The sequence below is a fragment of the Nasonia vitripennis genome (assembly GCF_009193385.2).
Source record: "Nasonia vitripennis strain AsymCx chromosome 1 unlocalized genomic scaffold, Nvit_psr_1.1 chr1_random0002, whole genome shotgun sequence".
Lineage (NCBI taxonomy): Eukaryota > Metazoa > Arthropoda > Insecta > Hymenoptera > Pteromalidae > Nasonia > Nasonia vitripennis.
In genome coordinates this window covers 4,180,513-4,204,635 of record NW_022279588.1, presented here as the reverse complement: position 1 = coordinate 4,204,635, position 24,123 = coordinate 4,180,513, and the positions used below count along the sequence as shown (strand labels likewise).

Genomic DNA, 24,123 nt, shown 5'->3' with positions numbered 1-24,123 from the left:
GGCGCAGCGCCGCCGCGCTCACTTCCCCTCACGCGCTTCTCCGCCTGGCGCAGTGGTGGGGGGATTTTCTTCTCCTGACTGGAAAATTGAAAAGTGGAGGAAAATTTTTCGGACCAATTTCCCTGGACTCAGTTTTTCACGCTGATTACGGTGGTACCAAAATGTTGTATTGTCTTAGAATCACCCTGTATATTACTGCGCTTGAGTTGTATTCTGCGTACTGCGGTCGTGCCTAAAAATCGCTTCGATCCCTGGTAGAAATGTCAACGGTTCAATGGCTTAGCAATAGCTTATTTAACCAATAACGCCAATGAACCGCTCAGAAACCCGCTAAATAACCGGTTACTGTAATAGAAGCTTTCTAACTGTATACACAGCTCCTTACAGTTAATTTGTTTAAATTCAGTTTACTAATGATGCGAATACAATTGTGAGGTTAGAACTTTTATTAATGAATATAAATTTACCTATATTATTGATTATAATTGAAAAAAGGTTAGGAAATGCAAAGGACATGTAACAATTTGTAGAAAATATATTTAAGTTGTATCTAGATAGGTTAAGGGGTTAGGATAATCACCAGCCTAATGAATCAGTTCAATTTTATTTATATTCCAATTTTTTACATTTAATACAGTCCTACTCCACTATCTGAACAAGATTTGATGATACGCATGCACTCCAATTCATTTCACTTGACCGTACCAAGTCAACTGTTATTTCATAACGTCATGCTGTCTGATTAAATGAAATAAATAAAAATTGTTTTCATTAGCATGATAATAGTGCAAAATTCCTTGTTCAACAAGACTCAACTAAAAAAGAAACCATTTGAACACTCATTTTGGCTTTGAGTACATTAGATAAGAATTGCACATTTTTCTTGTTATCGGTGATTTTTGATCAAAATATTAAATCAGTCAATTAAAGAGATAACACAATAAAGATTATTTAAACGTATTAATCAGTTCTTGACATTTCCAAAGAGAGTACATATCAAACCTCGTAACCTCAAATTAGCCTCAGGCAGACTTTTTGAAAACTTAGCGGTTCCTAAGCCACTTTTTCGTATTTTAAAAATGTCTACTTTTACATTTAATATTTTTATATAAAATATAAATCTAAAAAGAAAAAGAAAGCTGAATATAAGAAGGCTAAAATGACGCGAAAAGCGCAGTCGGAGTCTAGTCGTGGAGCTGGTAGGAGCGTGTCAACTACGCAGAAAAAGAAGAAGAGAAAGAACTCTACAGCTAAAGCAGCATCGTCAGCAGTAGCTTAAGATATCTTTGTCAACTTAAAAGCTCTTTTTTTGAACGGTATACCAGCTAGAAGAAAAACATGGCTTTTCTACACACTGACTTGTGACTCGTTGAAGTCGGAGTTATCACTCTTCAAATTGCTGCTAACACAGATGGTAATTGAGAGTTCTCATTAAGTGCAGTATAAGCCAATTTCGTCACTCATTGATTAAGTACGAATAGAATTTACGATCCCTGTGAACTGTGAATATCTAAATTTAGCGCATACAATGCTGAGTCTACTTGTGAATATGTCACTGACGCCATCTCAGAAGGATGCGTCAATACCAATCGTTGGCCCTATGAATACATTTATGCATTCGATGTTCAATCAGTCTAGAACTTAGAATTATTTCGAATCGTTTATGTACTTAGCAAAATCGTGATTCAAAGCTAATAACGCAAAAGTTAAGCGTATTGTCTTACAAAAATAGCGTGTATAATCAAAACGAACATACAAAAATTTCTGTTACAAAGAATATTAGCAATTTACGCAATATTCTATCTAAAAAGAATATTGATTGAATATATTTTGTTATTGAAAAGAAATAACATACTATTATTATTGAAATGACTTTCCACTACCTGGTATTTCGGAGCTCTCTTATATTATAAAAATATATCAATATAAAATCAAATCTTTATTTGTGATCTGCTGTCAAAATTCAGACGAAGATCAGTAAATGATCATTGCTCTTCTCAAAAATTAAAATGTTCTACGCGCACAAGGCCAAGAGGAGTCGTGACCGTTTTAACGTGGATGTGCTAAATATGGATAGATTACTACTTGGTGGTGTTGAGGGACGTATACGTCTTGTGCGTTCTCGTGACAGCTTAATAACCGAGGCGACACTATTTATTCATTGGCTCACGAAAAAATGCTTTCTAAAGTCACAGCAGAGTATCCGCTTACACGGGTAGAGGTGAAAAACGTAACCCTGAACAGTGGCATAGATAATGTCAGGTCATTTGCCGAAAAGAATCATAATTGAATTTATTGAAAATAAGGCTTAAAACGGCGATACGAAACTCAATCCGTTCAATTTTAAAAATTACTATATCAATTTCTTGTGTTTGCTTTTCAAATGCCGATAATTCGATAACACGCAATGCATACCCAAATAGCTACTGTCTTTTTTCATTCGATTTGACACCTGATTTATCGGCCAACAATGACACCTATTGGAATTTAATCAGAAGAGGTAGTGTGAGGATTGACGTGAGATTTGATGACGCATTAGATACTGTTGTAAATTGTATAATTCATGCTGAGTATGACAATCTGTTAAAGATTGACTGGTCACGACAAGTTTTGGTGGATTACAGCGGTTGAGGCTAGATGGCGCTCTTCGAAATAAATACAGGCCTCGTGCCAGTCGATTCTTTCTTGATCTGTGCAGACAAACGGAGAAATGGATCTAGTTATCGATTTTCAGTTTTTTCAGTTTTTTTTCAGTTTTTTTCGCTGCATGATCATGGTCTGGATTGGTACGATAGGAACGTTTCGCTAAAAAAATTCTACAAAATTATGCATGATATTTGTAGAAAAGCAAATAAAATTCATGTGCGATGAGAGGAAAAGGCAACACTGCTAAATAAGATTACGACATGAGAAGTTATCAATGTAGAGGAGGCGTACGGGTGTCCACTTTGCTCAACAACGCCTGCAAATTAAAACTCCGGCTAAATTCACATGGTGTCAGGGGCAGTATAACTACAACAGCAGAGCGTCTCTTCTCGCCGCCATACTATCTATGCAAGGATGAATTTTCTGAATATTCTCCAGAAGTTGCGAAAAATGAGAGCTCATGCGGTGGGGGTTTATTCGGCAGATCAAATTCCAATGTCCTGAGTAAAATCATGTGGCTTTGTGTTTAATACACAGAGTCATAAGAGACGTGATATGCACTGGGTAACGATATATGTATCCAAAAATGGTGTTAGATGGTATTTTGATAGTTTTGATACATAACCATACATCCCCGATCACATTAACAGCATTCAGAGAAATTTCAAGAAGCTAAGATGGAATAACATTCGATTACAAAGCAGTTTTTCCAATGCTTGTGGCAAATATTGTAACATGTTTCTATATGATATGATTAATGGTATGGGTATGCATAGATTTCTCATAAATTTCTCATCAGACTTAAAAAAAATGATCCGACTGCTGAGGATATTTAGCTTGCACAGCTTCAAAAAAGTGCGACCCTGCAGATTTTAATTGAAGACCCGAGGTCAAGTTTCAAGAAGTCTCTTGATCTCCGTGGCCCCAGAAAGCCTCGCAGTTTCAAAGGCTGGCTGGCTTCCCGTAGAAGGTCCTTTTTTATTCTTTCTCTCTTACTCTTCTCCTAGTGGATTACGGCAAATTGATAGCTGGGCCGTGGCGGTCCTCCTATCACGTAATATTTTCTGTCCGCTCGTCAGCCGCTCGATTTTCTGGTTTTATGCACATATTTACATAGTTAAAAATATATTGATTAAGAATAATTATCTGTTACACTTTGTTTAATCTTGTAACACTCTTTTTAGTCTTGTTTAATCCGAGCATGTTTGTTTGTTTGTGTGTGTGTGTGTGCGCGCGTGTGTGTGTTTCTAATACACTTATTGTTGGGTTTGGGGTGAAGTAATGACGACTGAGAGTTCGGTTAATGACACTTTATTATAATAACGTAGGCTGCGCAGCGTAGCGTCGGTTCCGGTTGAAGGCTCGGAGTGTACTGGCTTGGGGAGGTGGCGTGGGAGGCCGCTTGGGTCTGAGAGATGAAGGGATGGGGGAGGGACGAGCGGCTGAGAGATCCATCTGAGGGGTGTCGGAGGCAGCCGGTCGAGTTGCATGGGGGCGCCAAGATTCAAATCCAACATCCCGCCCGCCCCGTTCCGTGAACGGAATAATTGCCACCCGCCGTGAGGGCTGGCTGCCCGCCGTGCGGGTTGAACCGCCCGCCGTGAGGTGGTCAGCATCGAGGGGGACAGAGGTCGGGCGAGAAGATCGTGGCCAAAGGGCCCGCGTTGGGGGCGGGGCTGCGACGATGGTTCGGCTGCATCGCATCAGTGGTTGTCGGGTCCTTGGTCCGCGTCTGGTGTCTGCTGGTCTTCGTGATGAACGGGGAGCTGGACCAGCTTCGCCACGGGCCGGGTGTAAGGGCCATTGGCAGTGCGGACGGTAGCCATTCGGACGAGGCCGTCTTGTCCCGGGTGGATCGATGTGATTCTGCCGAGCGTCCACCTTCCGTTGGGCCTGGCGAGGGGAGGGTCGATGATGATGACCATGTCGTCGACCCTGAGATTGGGTTGCTTTCTGGTCCATTTGGAGCGCTGCTGTAAGGTGTTTAAGTACTCGCGGCTCCATCGGTTCCAGAAGTGGTCCCACAGTCCCTTGGTCAGGTTCCAGTGCGTGGCATGGTCGAGGGATGCGTCGGCTGCGGAGGGCTGTGGCATTGAGGCGAGAGACCTGCCGGTCAGGAAGTGTCCGGGGGTCAGAGCTTCGACGTCGTCGGGGTCGCCGGACAGGGGGACTAGAGGCCGGAAGTTGAGGGCGCTCTCGACGCGGACGAGCAGCGTTGAGAATTCCTCGAATGTCAGTTTGCGTGGGCCGGCGACGCGTCGGAGGTGGGTCGTGGCGGACTTTACGCCAGCTTCCCAGATTCCGCCAAAGTGAGGCGCGAATGGTGGGATGAACCGCCATGTGATGCCTTGCTGTGCGAGGCTGCCCTCCACTTGTCCCCAGTCCATCTTGGCAGCGCGAAGCAAGCGGTTCAGTTCCGCATTGGCGCCTCGGAATGTCGTGCCGTTGTCACTCCAGATCTCCTGTGGCTGGCCGCGGTGCCCGGTGAAGCGGTCGAGAGCGCCGAGAAAGCTCTGGGTGGTAAGGTCGCCAACGAGTTCCAGGTGCACGGCTTTGGTGGTCATGCAGACGAATAGCGCAACGTATCCTTTGGGGGACCGTATTCCCCGGCCTTTCGTGCATAGTATCTGGAACGGCCCGGCATAGTCGACCCCCGTGCGGAGAAAGGCGGCCGACGGCGTGACCTGGGCTGCGGGCAGCGGGGCCATTGCTTGGGTCTGCGGCCGGGCGTTGGTGATGGTGCAGGCTACGCACTTCTTGATGTGTGATCGCACCTGTGTCCTGGCGCCAATGATCCAGGCTCGCTGGATGGCGTAGGAGTACGTGGCCCTAAACCCGGCGTGTAGGCTGCGGCGGTGGGCCCAGTTGATGGTCAGTTTTGCGAGGGGGCTGCGCCCGCACAGGATGACTGGGTGCATCTCGTTTGCCGGCAGGAGCGAGTTGCAGAGTCGGCCTCCCACGCGAAGCAGTCCGGATTCGTCGAGGAACGGGGAGAGCATTCTCAGCGCGCTGTCCTTGCTGATTGGCCGCCCGAGCTGAAGCTGCCTGATCTCGGGCCCGTAGTCCTATCGCTGGCTGAGTTTGGCACAGATATGGTACGCCTCATCTAGGTCGGTGGCGGTCACTGGGGAGAGGATGACCGGCGTCCGCGGATCGGTGCGGCTGCGTATGAGGCGTCGGCAGCGCGTCATGGCCCCCAGTAGCCTGTTGAGGTTCGAGAATTTGGAGGCTGGATGGTGATCGGCCTGAGTGATCTAAGCGGCGTTGCACTGTAGGTTGACTTGCTCGACAGGCGCCGGCGGGGTGCCGGGCAGTTGCTGCGTGGGCCAGCTAGCCTCCGCACGTTGAAGCCATTCCGGTCCTTCCCACCACAAGCTGAGCTGGCTGAGGCCTTGGACGTCGGTGCCCCTGATAGCGATATCGGCGGGGTTCTCGCCCGTTGGGACGTAGCGCCAGCTGATCGTTGGTGTGAGCTCCTGGATGTGGGCAATGTAGTCGTCGACGAAGTTGTTTCCCGTCGGACTGTCCGATCTCAGCCAATGCAGGACTACTTGCGAGTCTCCCCACATGTAGCAGTTCGACAGGGGGACGTTCAGGCTCGTGGCGACGTAGCGGAGCAGCTTGGCGGCCAGTAGGGCGGCTCTCAGCTCGAGGCGAGGTATGGTCATCCTGGTGGGAGATTTCTCGGTGGGGACCAGGCTTCGGACCGGTGAGAGTTTGCTCTTCGCCCACAGCAGGCTGACCGACGTGGTTTTGCTGCGGGGGTTGGTGGTCCTGCAGTACAGTGCGGTTGCCATTGCGCGGCGGCTCGCGTCGTCGAAGGCGTGCAGCTCCACTCGCCGCTGCTTGTCCGCGCCGATCCATCGGGGGATGATCAGCTTGTCGACCATACTCATGCTCTCTTGGAACTCGAGCCAGCGGCGGGCCCAGGGTTGAGGCATGTTTTCGTCCCAGTCGAGTTTGGCATGCCAGAGGTCTTGGATGATCATCTTGGCGACGACCGTGACTGGCGCCAGTCATCCGGCCGGGTCGAAGACGCGGGCCAGCTCCGCAAGGATTGTCCTTATCGTGAGGCGGTCGTTTTTACTTCATCGTTTCACGTTTACAAATTTTTCAATATTATATTAAAACTTAGCAACGAATTCTTTAATAGTCAGATCATTTCTTCTCAAGTCTGATGAGAAATTTTTGGGAAATCGCTGCATACCCATATCATATAATATAGGAACATGAAGCAATATTTGCCACAAGCATTAGAAAATCTGCTTTCACTACCAACGCTGCGATCCACTCTCTTGAATAATAATTCATAAGTCTTGTAGCACAGTGTGACCTAAGCCTGCACTTAAGTTTTGGCTATCCATGGCATAAGTAGTCCTTTTTTGCACCGTATTTATCTCACTCGCTACGCTCGTGCGTTAACCTCACGGTCCAAAATAGGACTGCTTATGACATGGATAGGCGTGACAGGGGGCTTAGGTAAGCTGTGATATAAAATTCTATACGATACTCGTGACCTAAGTAACATTTCTGCGCGGCGCAATTGGAACCCACGCTACGATCGAGCTCCAACCTCACGCCGTGCGAAAAAGTGCTACTTAAGTCACATGTATCGTAATGTACTATTATACTAAATAAGTTCAATTTTAAATACTTCATACATTAATCAATTGCAATTATCACTTCTGCCCGAGAAGCACACCGTTTTTTTAATAGTCAATTTTAGCAAAATGGATAGTTAACATATTGATGATATTAAAAAATAATAAGTTACTTAATGACACTGACCTCTTGAGGAATATCTTCTTCACGAACTTCTTGTAAAACATGCTCTAATTCTGAATTTCGAATGTACACTAACATATATGCATTTGTACAATGTTTTACAGTCATTGAAATATCTTCATCTTGACCACCATAGTTATGCTCTATTGCTTCTTGTTTGGAACATTTTGAAACAACGTCATCATCGAATTTACACCACTATAATCATATTAAATATAATTTTGTATTAAAAAATTGAGTTTTGTTTTACAATATTAACAATGATAGATTTTGACAAAATATCAATAACTACAAGAATCAACTTACAAAAATTACTTATAATACTTATGCTATAATAACTAGCGAATCTATGATTTTAAAAAGATTATTTAATCTTGAACACCATATTAGGATCAGGTTACGAATATAATAACATACAATTAGAGCTTATAGTATGTGTTCTTTATAAAAAATTTGCATTTCTGTTGGCATCTGAGCTATATACTCTTTTATGATGTTAAGTTGGCGTGTCAGTATAATTTTGTGTACTGAATGGGACAAGGTCACAAAAACAATGCGTAAAGGCAAGAGGTTTAAGTATACTACAGAAAACTATGCAGAAAGCTTCACTACTTACTATACTACATTTTATCAAAGCATATAGGATAACGAATATTGATTTGTCTCTATCGGTCTTCCCGAGGCAGGTTGTGTGGTGAGAAAGGAAAGAAAAAACTTCAAAATATTTTCTCTTTTTTTCTCAACGTTTCGACGGACAATGCTGCCCTCATCAGGAGACTAATGTGAAAAATTTGTATTTATTAAAAACTTGTTGGTGTATAATAATGTATGTATAGTGTGAAATAAAACTTACAATCAATCGAACGAATTACCTATCTAAACTATCGTTCAAACCAACATTCTTTTATCGATATGTCGACGACATGTGTGCCGAATGACAAAGTCGACGAAATTTTAAAAACATTCAATTCTTACAACAATTGATTACAATTTACTCACGAGACTGAGATCAATAACTCCATAAGTTTTCTAGATGTTCTATTGATCAAAGACAAAGATAAATTAGTAACTGATTGGTACACCAAACCGACCTTCTCCGGCAGATTTTTAAATTACACATCACAACATCTTATGTCTCCAAAAAATCGCCATGGTGTACAATCTTGTCGATAGAGCGATAAAATTATTCAACAAGAAATTTCACAATAAGAATATTCAAAACATTAAAAATTACTGCACGAAAATTATTATCCACCCGCCTTCGTTAACAAAAATATACGAAAAAGAATGTCAACGTTAACATCAAACACATTGTCGAGGCAACCGATTAGCAGTAATAAAAAACGCAATATTGTAAGCCTACCCTATATTCAACGTTTTTACGACTAGACCAGTCATGCATTCAAGACCCTCAACATCAAAACTGTGCCAAAAATAAATAGCCAAATGAAAAACATCATTATAAAAGGCAAAGACTAGAAAGATAAAGATCTAGAAAACAACGTTGTTTATAAACTTGAATGTAATGATAGCTCTGCTACGTATGTAGGCCAAAAAAAGGAATGTGTGTGTACGTATGAATGAACACAAAAAATCGAAAAATACTGTAATTTCCGATTACATCAACAATTTGAATCACACTTTCAATTTTGAAAATTACCACATTAAAGACAGAGAGATCAATTTAAATAAGAGTAGTTTCCGAAATGCTACACATACACCTACAAGAAAACGGTATTAATAAGAAGGAAGACACACAAAATTTAAATACAGTATATACACACCTTATACACCAGCTGGAAACAAAACAAACATAAGCCATGCTCTGACGTTAATAGCGCAAGAAATTGTCAACACGGCCGCTTGACTCCCTTCTCACTGCTCCGCGCTATATAAATACGACGAAAATGTTGACTCGCGGCGGGGAAGCGCCTTCTCGACAAAATTTTGTACCGATCTTCTCCATAATTTCTCCTGATGAGGGCGGCATTGTCCGTCGAAACGTTGAGAAGATAAGAGAAAATGTTTTAAAGTTTTTTCTCTCCTTTCTCACCACACAACCTGCCTCGGGAAGACCGATATAGACGAACCAATATTCTTGATCACCACCGAAGGCAGCATCAGATAGAGAAAAACCATTTTTCTCTAAATATATTTTTTTTATATACATTTTTTTTCGGTGAAAATGGTGCATATTTGATATATTTTCAAAATAATTTTTTTTTATAAATGACATCAAAGGCGAGGCAGAATGGCGCTGGCGAATTAGAATCGAACAGCTGATAGAGAAACACTGTTCACCTACGTTCCCCCCGCCGCACGGCGGGGAAACGCCTTCTCGGCAAAACTTTGTACCGATCTTCTCCATAAATTTTCCTGATGAGGGCAGCATTGGCCGTCGAAACGTCGAGAAGAAAAGAGAAAATGTATTAAAGTTTTTTCTCTCCTTTCTCACCAGACAACCTGCCTCGGGAAGACCGATAAAGCCGAACCAATGTTCTTAAAAATGTATATACCTTGTACAATCATTGACTCAAATTCGTGACATTTTACTATATAAATAAGTGTTTTTAGTCATTTGCCATGGCTTTGTGAAAAATCCGGACCGCCTTCTTTACTCTACCCAGGCTTAAAATGTACCTTAAATATGTCTCCTCATACCTGATAGAAGACATTGAGACGGCAGGCCCCGGCCGGGTATACAAGAGAGCAGCAAGGGATAACTTGCCTGGCGTAGGCAAGTTACCGACCGAGGGGCGTTAGTAGCTACATGTAAATAGTCTACCTACGAGCTGGTAGATGGCGTGCGCGCATGTAACACAGGAGAGAGGGAGCAACTCGGGTATATAAGGAGCCCCGGAGCCAGCAGCGAGCATTCATGATCTGGCTCTTAACTGAGCAGCGTGCGATTGGGAGTACTCGCTGCTTACTCCGGACTCCACCATACCCAGTAGTCCATGAGCCCCAGGCTCTCGAAGAGTATGTGTGCAGTCCGCTCCCTCTCCTTGTAGACTGAGATCCAGCATCGCTTATAATTGAATATTGAATGATTAAATGAAAGACATTTAAAGCATATAAACTATTTCAACCCTTGTTTTCAACCCGGTGTAGGATGGTAGTACCCTGCATTTAGGTGGCGCATCTGGTTCTAGACTCATGGTGTGATGGTAGTACCTCACACATCAGTCTAATAGCTGCGTGGTTTACCTAAGTGTGCGGGATATGCGTAGTGGGAATACCCTACTCGTCTCCCTCTACACACGAGCAGCTCTCCTCTGGTGGCTCGGCCATTACAGAGGATAGGGAGGTCTTTTGTCCACTCAATAGATATTACCGGGTGGATCAAAGACTGCTATCGCTCTTCGAATGTGCTTCTCTCCTGCTTTACTAACCTCGGGTCTCGAATCCTTCGCGTTCGCGTATTAACCCTTCGCGTACCGTTTCATTGGCGCCCGAACAGGGACACGGGTTTGTTATAATACGGGAGATTGACTAAGGGAGACCATTGAAACATTTTTTTTTTTTACTTTGGAGACTTGAAAACTCCACTACGCTCAATGATCCCCCTTCCTCAGTTATCGCTCGCCGAGCAACAAATACACAAGCACCTCGATAATCTCTGCGAAGCGATCTAGGATCTAACCAAGCGCAGCACGCGGAACTACGAAGCCCTCCAAAATGTTGACAGGAACGTCAAATCGTGTCATAAGAATATGTTAAATCTCGATCGTGATCTACGCGTCCTGGAAAAGGGTTTCGAAGAACTCCTTGAAGAAGAGACTGAGACACTCAAACTAATCGAGAAACTATCGACGCGAAAGGACATAAAATTCCGAATCCTGAGCTCACGACTCGACTCGCTCGACCGGGAAGTCTCGAAAATAACCGACGGGATGAGTAAGCTAACGATTCACGAGCCGACGTGCAGCTTAATGTAAAGCGCGGTAACGTTTCCCCCCCCCCCCCCCATCTATGTGGCAATCTCAAGCATAAAAAAAAAATTTTTTTATTAATCCTTAGATAACCAAATTTTTTCTCCTTTCTTTCGATTACGGCCCATAGGCCCTTTCTCTAGCTTTAAAAAAAGCTAAAAAAAAAAATAAAAAATGGCTGTAGCCGCGGGTAAAACCCACAACAGGCGCTCTTTAGCGATCCAAGAAGAAATACAAAAGTTACAAAATGAACATAATCCAGACAACGCGGAGAAAGAGCCAGAGTGGAAAAATGCTGTAGTATACGAGCTTGCCACATTAGACCAAAAACAAAGCACACTCGAAGAACGAGTAGAAAAATTAGAAACTAACGAAAACTTGGACTCACTAGGAGAGCCACATATACGTACGAGTTTTTTAAACACGAGTAAAGAACACAAACAGTTCGAAACTATCGAGCGCATAGACGCTCTCGCCTTAACGCTAGAAGGAATCAAAAAAGAGAGTGACAATAACAAGATTGACATAGATAACTTGCAACAAAGCCATGACGCGATGAAAAAGAGGCTAGCAACCGTCGAGTCGGACTATGATGCCCTCTCTGACCAACATACTAAATTACAATCAGATTTTAACGATATACGCACACTAATTGAAACTAAAGCATCCCAGACGGAGCTATGTCTAGGTATGCAAAAAATTATCGAGACACAGGCAAGAGAGTCTACACGACTCGAAAAACTTATAAAAAGTAATAACGGTGGCTCTTCCGAACCTACGATTGACATTACTAAACGTGTGAAAATAGCTATGCCGAAATTCAAAGGTCTAGCTAGCGAAAGACCCATGAAGTTCCTGTCAGAACTCGACAATTACATTAAATTGGTCAAACCGGAAGACCACGAGCTAAAATACGTCATTTCTCAGGCCTTGGAAGGCGACGCGCATAATTGGTGGTATTTACTCCAAGGGGAAGTGGATAGTTTCGAGACGTTTTCGACGCGCTTCATGGAATGCTACTGGAACAATCAAATTCAAAGAACAAATGGTCGAAAAGTAGAATTCGGACAGTACAGCACTGGACCTCGAGGTCGTGTCAGCTATGCCACACACACGTTCGGTCTAGCCCGCGAGCTAGAATTAAATTTAGAAGAGCACGAGCTCGTCAAAAAGATCGCGGAGCACTTCGATCGAGACATACGACATACAGTAACCGGGCACGAGATAAAGTCAGTAAACAAATTTCTCGAGATACTCGCAGACTACGATAACGATGATACAAATCGAAATCGAGCCAACGCGCAAACTAACCAAAACGCGCAAATCAAACAAAATAACCAAAATCAGTCAGCCTAACAAGCCATCAGGCAACAATCGCGGTCAGTAAAAGACGTAGACGCCACACAATATAAACGTTATGCAGACAGCAGACGACACAACGAACAAAGGATCAGGGTCGCAAAACAAAGGTGGGAACAAAAAACAGGGGAATAATAAATCCCCTCAGAAAGATACTTACGACATCGACATCTTGGACTGTCTTCAAGACATAACTAAACAAAACTCGGGAAACATGCAGTAGCTGCGTCCAAGGCGGATGCACTCCCTTCTCTAGGGGAGAACGACGCAGCTGCTCAAATCGCGTCCATAATGGAGAACCCGCGCAACAAATTACTGCAGGATATTAACCCGGACGGTCGCGAAGTGGAAATATCCCACTGCCCAGAAATAAAAATATTTATAAAAAATATAGAGGTTGACGCACTCGTGGATACGGGAAGCGAGGTAACGGCCATTTCTGAAGAATTTTACCATCAAAACTATGTAACTCTCAAGCTTTGTCCAACATTACCTATTTGCGGTAAAGTCATAAAAGGCGCTACGGGTAGCAAATCAGCTCGACTCAAAATACAATTGCGTTTAAATACGAAAAACTGTCTGAAAAAATCATATTCGTAGTTATACCCAAACTAGTCAAGCCTTGTATAATCGCGTTCGACACAATCAAACTATTAAAAATATTAATAGACACGGTACATGAACAAATTCCCTTTTCGGTTAAAGACAACGACGGAGTAATAACGTACGTAGACAAAAAAATGCCGCGTAACGAGTTCACGTCGCTAACAATCCAAGACGCCAGTGGATACAGTGAAAAAGGGCACCACACGGATCTCAATAATCTTTACGAAGATTATGAAAACAATTATGAAAATCCATACGAACTCACAATCGAGGAGATCGATGGAAAAATTAATTCTTGTGGAAACCTCAATGAGGCACAAAGAAATATACTAAAAAATCTAATCATTAAAAGAAAAGAAGTATTTGAAAAGAAACCGAGGGCTGGCGGAAGCCACGTGGGATTTCAATGAATTTCTGGTACTATTTGTAGATGATCTAATGATCAAATCGCGTACGTTCGAAGAACACATCGAACACCTCAACAAATTATATGAAAGGCTAATCGAACATAATTTACGATTGAATTTCAAAAAATCTAAATTTTTCTGTGAAGAGATAGAATTTCTCGTGCATTATATTTCCGCAAAAGGAATACGACCGGATCCGGAGAAAATACGTACAATTCGTAATTTCAAAAGACCGAAAAATTTAAAACAGCTACAAAGCTTTATCGGATTCATAAATTTGTATTCAAAATTTACAAAACATTTCGTTGAAAGTCTAATACCATTATTAAATTTAATGAGAAAAGCGTACTGTTCCATTGGACAATCGAACATCAAGAAGCGTTCGAAAAAATAAAAACGCTTTTTGATGATAACATAATTTTAAAATACGCGGATCCAAAAAAGCCGTACATACTGACGACAGACGCGTCAGACTTCGCGCTCACCGCGGTCCTCTCTCAACTGAACGATAAGGGAGAGGAAGAAGTAGTATGCTCTGTAAGCAGAACACTCAAGGGTAGCGAATGCTCATATTTCACTACAGAAAAAGAAATGCTAGCCCTCGTGTGGTCACTTAACAAGCTCGATACATATTTAAGGGGGGCAATCGAAATTAGAGTCCGTACTGATCACGAGGCTCTAATATTCCTAAGAACTTGCAAGTTCAACAACCAGAGATTACAGAGGTGGAACCTCGCGATCCAGGACTTTAATCTAAATCCAACGCACATTCCCGGGAAACAAAATGCAGTAGCAGACTACCTCAGCCGCATGGACGAAAGCGAAAAAAGTAAGGCAGACAGCCAATCTGAAATCATAATTTCCGCTATCTTCCAGCAAAAACCAAGCCGCGAACTCGTGAATATATGTAAAAACACAGAAAAGATCCAGAGGCGGGATCCTCAAACGCGTACATTAATCGACGAACTTGTAAACAACGACGAAAAAACTTGTAAACGGTACGAGCTAATAGATTATGTATTGTATAAAAAAGCGAAAGAACGATAAAAAATTGTAATACCAAAGAACGTGTTAAGAGATTTTATAAATGAGGTACACGCAATATACGGCCACATAGGGGGGGGGGGGGGGGCAAAAATTAAATAAAATGCTATGCGAGCATTTCTACGCATCAGGCTTACACAGAAGAATAGCAAAAATTTTAAAATGTGACAGTTGCCAACGCACTAAACATTTAACTAAAAAATACAGGGAAATGTCACAGCCTATCTTGACGCAAAAGCCTGGTGCATTACTGTCAATAGACTTTTACGGTCCACTTCCTACCTCGGCGGGGGGAGTAAAATACTTATTAACAAGTATAGATGTTTTCAGTAAATACGTTGTTTTTTACCTTCTCCGCCGAGCAACAGCTCACGCGGTAATTAAAAAACTGACAGAGGATTATATACAGACGTACGGTAAACCAGAAGCAATAATATGCGACCACGGGACGCAATTTACGAGCGACAAATTTGTAAACGCGTTAAAAACGAAAATATTAAACTTGTATACTCATCTATCCGACACCCACAAAGCAACATAGTAGAAAGGGTACATAGAGAGTTAGGACGATTCTTTCGTACATTTTTAAGCAATATAAAGGTTGGTCGCTATACGTGAAAATAATACAAAATATTATAAATGAAACGCACCACGAAACAACGAACTACACACCGACGGAATTACATTTCGGCCGAAAACCCATGCGAGTATGGGAAAAATACTTGTATATACCGCCCGAAAAAGATGAAATAACTAACGAAAAACGAATATCGCTTGCATGCGAGCAAGCACATAGAATAGCTCTCAAACGCGCGGTGAAAAAGAACGCTCACGCGGAGCACTTTGAATTAGATATAGGAAACAAAGTAATGATAAAAGCGTTAAACGTATCCGACGCGGAAAACGGGAAAATAGCTAAATTTTTTTATATTTACCAAGGACCATACGAGGTCCAGAAAAAAGTCGGAATAGACACATACCTACTTATAAATATCAATACGAAAAAAGAGCGAGGAAAGTTCCACATAAATAATCTTAAGCCGTATTTCGAAGATTGAATACACAATTCGTAAAAAGAAAGAAAATCAACGAAAGAAAATTTATTTTTTAATATACATAGAATCGTGAATTGTGATTTCAAACAAACTTAGTAAAACAATTCGAAAACATAAAAAACTCAAAAAATTCAAGAAACAGTAAAATCACGAATAGGCGTGAGTGAGAAAATAACACGGCGTACGCGACAAAACGCCATACACATCTCGCGACCTAGGCGACCTAACAAAAAACAAAAACAGCGGCAGCAGCCAGCCGCCGAATTCCAAAAAGCCTAAGCGCCGAAAAAAGAGCTGCAATGCGCTCAGTTGACAATAATCAGTCGAAATGGAAGCTACACCAACAACCAGCGAGCCCCAGGTGCCGAAGCCGAGGAAACGGGAGTCGTCATCGCAGACAGAGCCGATGGCGATCTGCGACCAGCTAACGCAGGTGAACGAGGCGATGCTAGCTGAAGGTTACGCAGAGTGCTGGACACAAAAGTATAAGATATCATGTCTCCGCACTCTCATGGCCCGCGGCAGCAATTTCATGCCCGGCAACAAGCGGTTTGCGAAGGGCTGGTTCTACCAGACACCACCCGGCTGGGGGAAGCGAGATCAAAAAACCGGGACCGAGGCAACTCCACCAGACCCGGCCACAGCAACGAAGGTGCTGATCCCGCGTCGATATATCCCAGCCAGGCCAAGACCAGCCAAGCCCTCTGCCGCGCCACGCATCGTCACCGTGGTGCACCTGCCCCCGCTGGACGACGCCGGAAGAGCAAACCTGATGCTCCCAGCGCTCGCACCACCGCAGCAACAGCAGCAGCTACCACCAACAGCCACCCCGGCACCCGCATCATCACAGCAGCCTCCGAAAAAAGAGGAGAAGAAAGGGCCCTGCCCCCCTCCTCGCCAGCAGACCCGGCCGGTCGCGCTAAAACGCCACCTGATCAACCACCACGAGCGATACGAGCCCCAGGCTCGTAACGAAGGCTGGCGCGAGGAAGGCAGGCGCCTACTCGAACAGAAGAGGCGGCGAAGGGCAGCCCCCTCCACCTCAGCTGCGACCTCAGCCCCCTCTACCTCGACGGCAACCTCTGCCGCCGCCACAGCACCGAATGCCGCCATGAAGCCACCGACGATCGCGGAGATACTCCGCAGGGTATACGCAGCGGCAGAGATCGGCGAGGCAACCGTCGCCGAATACGAAGAGTTCGCCGAAGACGGCATAAGATTTTATTGTTTTTTATTACTTGTCTTTTCATTTGACGATGGCATCGATGCCGATTCTTTTTTTGTTACCTGTTAAAAGCACTGACGCTACGTTTCAGTTTAAGATTTTATAGAAAAAGAGTTTTTTATGTTTTTTTAATTAACTTTAAGAAAATAAATTTTGTACTTTTTTATAAGCACGGACTATGTTCTCTGTTGCTGCTCTCTTGTCCGCCTTTTCCTTTAAATAAAAAATTGTTTTCGTCAACAGACGCAGTGCCGTCTCAAAAAATTTTTATTGGGGGGCATTGAGACGGCAGGCCCCGGCCGGGTATACAAGAGAGCAGCAAGGGATAACTTGCCTGGCGTAGGCAAGTTACCGACCGAGGGGCGTTAGTAGCTACATGTAAATAGTCTACCTACGAGCTGGTAGATGGCGTGCGCGCATGTAACACAGGAGAGAGGGAGCAACTCGGGTATATAAGGAGCCCCGGAGCCAGCAGCGAGCATTCATGATCTGGCTCTCAACTGAGCAGCGTGCGATTGGGAGTACTCGCTGCTTACTCCGGACTCCACCATACCCAGTAGTCCATGAGCCCCAGGCTCTCGAAGAGTATGTGTGCAGTCCACTCCCTCTCCTTGTAGACTGAGATCCAGCATCGCTTATAATTGAATATTGAATGATTAAATGAAAGACATTTAAAGCATATAAACTATTTCAACCCTTGTTTACCTACTCCCATCCCCCCCATCAGTTGTGTCACCGGTGTAGGATGGTAGTACCCTGCATTTAGGTGGCGCATCTGGTTCTAGACTCATGGTGAGATGGTAGTACCTCACACATCAGTCTAATAGCTGCGTGGTTTACCTAAGTGTGCGGGATATACGTAGTGGGAATACCCTACTCATCTCCCTCTGCACACGAGCAGCTCTCCTCTGGTGGCTCGGCCATTACAGAGGATAGGGAGGTCTTTTGTCCACTCAACAGATATTACCGGGTGGATCAAAGACTGCTATCGCTCTTCGAATGTGCTTCTCTCCCGCTTTACTAACCTCGGGTCTCGAATCCTTCGCGTTCGCGTATTAACCCTTCGCAGACCGTTTCAACATTTCTAAAAAATATTTATTGAACATTATTATCCATATGTTGTATATGTAGCTAATAATATACACATACATATACATGATATTAATTTGCTTAATTTTCTGTCCAAAATGTCAGTTCCAGTTCAATTTATTCAAATTCCTCTAATTCAAAATTTTGTAAACTGTCACATGAGTCCTAATATATGAAAACATTCCTACAGTTTTATTTTTTTTTTAGTGCGCAAATAATGCAATATTTTAATGTAAAGATGAAATTTCACACTATCAGGATTTTTCAGGATATTTTTCTAGACTCCATGGAGTTTTAGTCTTCCTGAAATTTTAACGCTGATAATATACTTATGATTATACACAAGGTTTCTTTGTAGTTCAACTTGGTGTAATTTTATCCGTAGCACTATATACTATTGACCATAACTATAATGGCTTAATCTTAGGATCATCCTGACATCTGAAAATCATCTATAGAAAGTGAAAATTTATTTGGTACTTTTGTTGTATATTTAGTGCATTGCATCATAGACCATATCTCTCCATCCGGGAGATGATTTTGACACCTTAACATCGTCTATTAAAAGTAAATATTTTGTTTTGCTAAATTTGTTATATACTTTGCGTCGAAGCATATAGCCCACTTAAAGCGAGCTTATACCCCGCATACACGTGACTCGCACACAGTCACACACACCGACGCGACAGCCGAGGCGGCAGGAGCCGCGCGCGAAGTAACGAATAAGGGGAGGAATTATGAGAGTCGCATGAGTAAGGGAGAGGCGACACGGCGTAACACAAGAGAGAAAGCACGTAAGAGACACGCGCAGAGAAAGAGAGAGAGAGAGAGCGAGAGAAAGAGAGAGAGAGAGAGAGAGCCAAGCGGCAGGACAGCCGAAGACAGCTAGAGATACTCGAAGGGGAAGGGGTACTGCCGAGCGCAAGTCGAGTCACACGAGCGAAAAGTCGCTTTCTTCCAAATCAACCATCAGCTGGGCCGGTCGGATGAGCTATCCGCCGGCGAGCCAAGGAGGTGAGCGTCACCCACGTCGCCTTCCACGCCTTTCCTGCCGGAAAGTCAATCGACTGGCACGACGAGCTGTGAAGCAGCTTGCATCTGCGACATCTGCAGCGGCAACCACGAGCCTCAAGAGCCAGCATCGATGCCGAGCTCGAGGAGAGAAGCAGACGGCGCACCATCACTTGCAGTGCATCTCCGTCATGGACGCTACTGCCCCACTTCCTGGGGCACGCACCGCTCTCTCTCTCTCTCTCTCTCTCTCTCTCTCTCTCTCTCTCTCTCTCTCTCTCTCTCTCTCTCTCTCTCTCTCTCTTTGATCAGCTCTGCTGATCCATCATTTTTTACTGCTTTTCTGCTCCTTCTCACCTTCCGGCCCTCTTCTGTTGTAGATAGTTGCACGGGTGCGTACAGATGACAGCTCTCCTGATCCATCATTTTTTACTGCTTTTCTGCTCCTTCTCGCCTTCGGGCCCTCTTCTGTTGTAGATAGTTGCACGCTCCTTTTTGCAACCTTCACGTCGATACATAAATCACCGAAGGCTGCAATTTTTCTCTGTCATCTTTTTTACTGCAAACTTTCTACACGGATCCTAACCTACAAATCTGCTTGGCTTGGCTTGGCTTGTTGCCTCACTTGCACGGCGTCTCTTTCTCTCCGCAATCAACTTCGTGGCGACATCTGCTGCATCGTGGGAGAACCTTCAAGGCGACTTCACACTGATCGAGGTCGGTACTTTCACGCTCTGTAGGGAGCTTCCCTAGCTAGCGTGCGTAAGTCAGGAGTGGGGATGTCAGCCATGTTGGTTGGAGCGAGAGAGAGAACGAAAGAGCGCATGTAGCCGCCTGCGCGCGGCATAACGTTTTCGGCGCTTGTGCCAGCAACAATTACTCAATAAAGAGAAGTCTTTGTCTCGGAGAAGAGGAGGTTTTCTTCTTCCTGGCTACTCCTTACCATTCAATACGTGAGAGTAGGACTCACTTCGGCGTCATCTCGGACGCCCAATTCTACACTCTTTCCACTAAAGAAAAATGAGTGCAAAAAGCGATAAGAGTGTGGAAGTGCCTTTTCACCCATGCAGCAGATGTAAACAACCCATACAGCACAAAGACCCCAAAAAGTGTGAATTTTGTGGTCTGCACTACCACGTCAAGTGCCAAAACACCATCAACATCACAACTATCGTGGTGAACGACAGGCAGATTATAGCCTGTCCCTCATGTGCAGACAACAGCAACGCCAAGGGTGCCAAACTGAGAACTAAATCCACCTCTGCCACAACATCAGCAACGGAAGTAACTGCAACAACAGCAGCAGGCAAGAATACTCCCAAACAACAGCAGCGGGTTAACCAGAAGCTGAGGTCAGCAAACACGTCGAGAAATCCCTCACCAACCCGCTCGGCCGGAGTAACAACACCTACGCCGTCTGTTGAGGCCGCTTTGAGGGACATTCGCGGAGCACTGGACGACATATGTAATGCTCAAATGGAGGCCCTCAAGACCCAGAACATCGTGTCGGAGAGGATTTCTAAAATTGAGCAGCGTCTGGGCCCGCTGGAGAAGCGACTTAAGGCCCTCGATGAGCTGCCTGCACTCAAAACTCGCATACACAATGCTGAGTCCACCATCACCGAGCTGCAGGCACAAATCCAAGATCTTTCACCGAGGAGCCCGACAACACTGCGGAGATTTGCAGCCTACGCAGTGAATTGGCCGAGGTCAAGAGGCGCCAGGAGCAGACCTCGAACTGTGTGGTCGTTGTCACGGGTTTGCACTATACCCGTGAAACCTCACTGCGCCTCCTCGCTTTCTCAGTTGTGAACGCGCTTGACACCACGGTCCTTAGAAGAGACGTAGCATCCGTCAGGACCATGGGGAGGCTTGATGCTACAAACAGCTCCGCCAGGGGTGACGGCAGACTGTCACCATTAGCCGTTACCCTATCTTCAAGTGCGCTTGCACGCTCAATCGTCATCGCCAAAGCCCGGAAACGCATCATCTTCATCTGGTTCTAAGGTATCTCTGTCCGAAGGTCTACGAGTCTGTCATTTTAATGCGAACTCGCTTGCGGGTCACATTGAGATTATCAGGCTTTTCTTATCCACTCGCTCTCCATTCCACGTAATAGCTGTTACTGAGACCTGGTTGAGCGACAAGGTAACGTCCATCCCTTCACTGGACGACTACCTACTGTACAGACGAGACAGAAACAGAAACGGAGGAGGTGTGGCCCTTTACATACACAAATCTCTGACACTTAGCGTTATTTTATCATATGACAGTGAATGGTCTGGCAAGCCAGGCAAGCCTGAATATCTCTTCTGGGAGGTATCGGCAAAGGGAGTCTCTCCTATCTTCGTGGGGGTTCTGTAACGTTCACCTCATGCTCCATTCTTCCAAGGCTCTAACTTCATAGACCAACTAACAACCCACATGCACAACTATTCCACGAAGGTCATAATCGGAGACTTCAACTCTGACCAACTTTCTTCATCTAAAGATGCCAAGTTCATCAAGGCCTTCATTGATGAAAACTCCCTTTCATCTGTTCCCTATGGTGCCACGCACGACAAACAGGGTTCTGATACCTGGCTTGACTTGTGTCTAATCAACGAGCAGGATCGCCTGCTGTCATACTGGAAGACAAACTCACCTTTCATCAACGGACATGACCTTATCACGGCCACTCTCGACGCACAGATTCTACGATATGTACCTAACACATACTCTTAAAGAAACTTTAAAGGAATCAGCGCCGAGAAGCTAAGGGACCTTCTTAGCGCATGTGACTGGTCATCTCTCACCTCTTCATCACTCGACGAGTGAATATCCACACTTAACGCTAACCACACAAACGCCATCAATCATCTCGCCACATTATGGACTGTGACACCAAGAAGACAGCGTCACCCGTGGTTCACCACGGCTCTTCGTGACCTTGTATCTGAGAGAGATAGACTTTACAGACGTTTCTGTACAGACTGAGAGGATAATGGGTTGGACTGAGCAAAACAGGCTTAAACCCAATGTTAATAAAACCAAAGCAATTGTCCTGGGCTCTCCTTACTACATAAATTTACTTCACTTAACAGCTAACACTTTCATTAATATCGGGGGTGTCCAGGTCAGCTTTGAAAGCATCTTGTGCAAGCGCTCCTATTTCCGATCATCGACTACTGTTCTCTTGTATACTGTGACCTGACGCAGGAACTCGACTTAAAACTACAGAGGCTCGTGAATACAGGAATTCGGCACATCTATGGTCTAAGGAGAGATGAGCACATCTCCCCGTACAGGCGGGAGCTGCAGTGGCTAACCACTGCCGGACGCAGAAAGTACTTCACACCTTGTTTCCTACGTAAAATGTTTAACTCGGTCGTACCATCATACGTACTGGCCTTTTTTGACTTCCGCGTCACACTCCGGCCTGTGAGGGTCGAGGTGACACTTCTGGAAATTCCTGCTTTCGCGACGGAGACGCTGAGGAACTCGTTCCATATCAGCGCTTCATACTTATGGAATAACCTGCCATCACACATCAGAAACACTTCATCCACCGTCACTTTCAAAAAACTTGCTAAGGATCACTTTTTTCAACTCGAAAACACATAACTCGAACACAGTCCACGCACACGCACAGACCTACTTTCTCGCTCATTCCACCTTCACTATCGCCACACTCTCACTATACATACTCTAAACATGCCTCAATTTATTATCTATTTTTTTTTTCTTTTCTCATTTGTAATGCTGTAAACTTACAATCGTACAATGTAATGTACGCAAAATAAAACTAATCTCCCTCTCTCTCTCTCTCTCTCTCTCTCTTTCTCTCTCTCTCTCTCTCTCTCTCTCTCTCTCTCTCTCTCTCTCTCTCTCTCTCTCTATTGAGGGCGAAATGACCATACCGATGGAAATCGCTGGAGTAAGCAAAAAAGTACAAATTCTCGTAAGCCCCGGAATACCTTCCGATCTTACACTCAGGCTCGACTTGTGTGTTTCTTCAGTATGCAAATTGACGCGAGCCACGATTCATTCAAACTTCCAGACCGCAAAGATAAAAAAGAGATAGCATTCGATGTGTGGTCCCTCGATACAAGTGACAACTCAGTCAACATCACAAGCTGCGGATTATCGAAAATCACAGCAGATCAGCAACGTCAAATTGATGACTTAATAAACGAATTGCTACCACGCGTTGAACGACATAAAAGTTTTAAAGTCAACGGATCTAGTAGAGCATGAAATTAAATTAATGCATAGCCCGAGACCGGTCAAATAAAGATATCATCCGGTATCAGACAAAATACAAAAGATCATTTCAAATCAATTAGACTCATTAATCGAAGCCGGAATAGTCGAGAAGTCGCACAGTGACTGGAAAAGCCCGATAGTCATGGTGAAGAAACGCGACGGAACGTACAGAATGTACGTAAACATGCAGGTCGTAAACAGTATCAAAAAAAGACGCGTATCCGTTACCATATATGGACGTGATCCTAAATAAATTAAAACGCGCAAAGTATATATCTACAATCGACCTAAGCAACGCGTATCACCAGATTAGATTAAAGGAAGCGTCGAAAGAAATTACGGCGTTTACCATATCGGGCCGCGGACTGTGGCAATACACCCGCTTACCGATGGGACTGAGCGGCAGCGGCCCGACATTCCAAAGGCTACTAGAAGGGTTGATAGGCGACTTAGAACCACACGCATACAATTATCTCGACGACATAGTACTCGCAACGGAAAATTTCGAACAGCACTTAGAGCTTCTCAAAAAATTAATATAGCGTATATAGAACGCAGGACTGACAATCAACCGCGATAACAGTAAATTTTGCCGAAAGGAAGTAAAGTTCCTAGGTTTTATAGTAAACGAGAAAGGCGTAATAATAGACCCGGAAAAAACCGAGGCAGTCAAAAATTACCCGAAACCACGAACCCTGCGACAGTTGCGCAGATTTCTC

The 24,123-nt window shown here is 44.3% G+C and overlaps 1 protein-coding gene across 6 annotated transcripts in view; it reads right to left on the bottom strand.

Moving 5' to 3' along the window:
• Usp7 (ubiquitin carboxyl-terminal hydrolase 7) overlaps window positions 1–24,123 on the bottom strand; it is a 611,141-nt gene that overhangs the window by 297,783 nt on the left and 289,235 nt on the right. For 5 of the 6 annotated variants that reach the window (XM_032601215.1, XM_032601217.1, XM_031921142.2 and 2 more), the window contains 1 exon segment: window positions 7,435–7,629. The exons of the other annotated variant lie outside the window; for it this stretch is intronic. In XM_032601215.1, coding sequence (XP_032457106.1) covers window positions 7,435–7,629 — 195 coding nt within the window. 6 annotated transcript variants of the gene reach the window in all.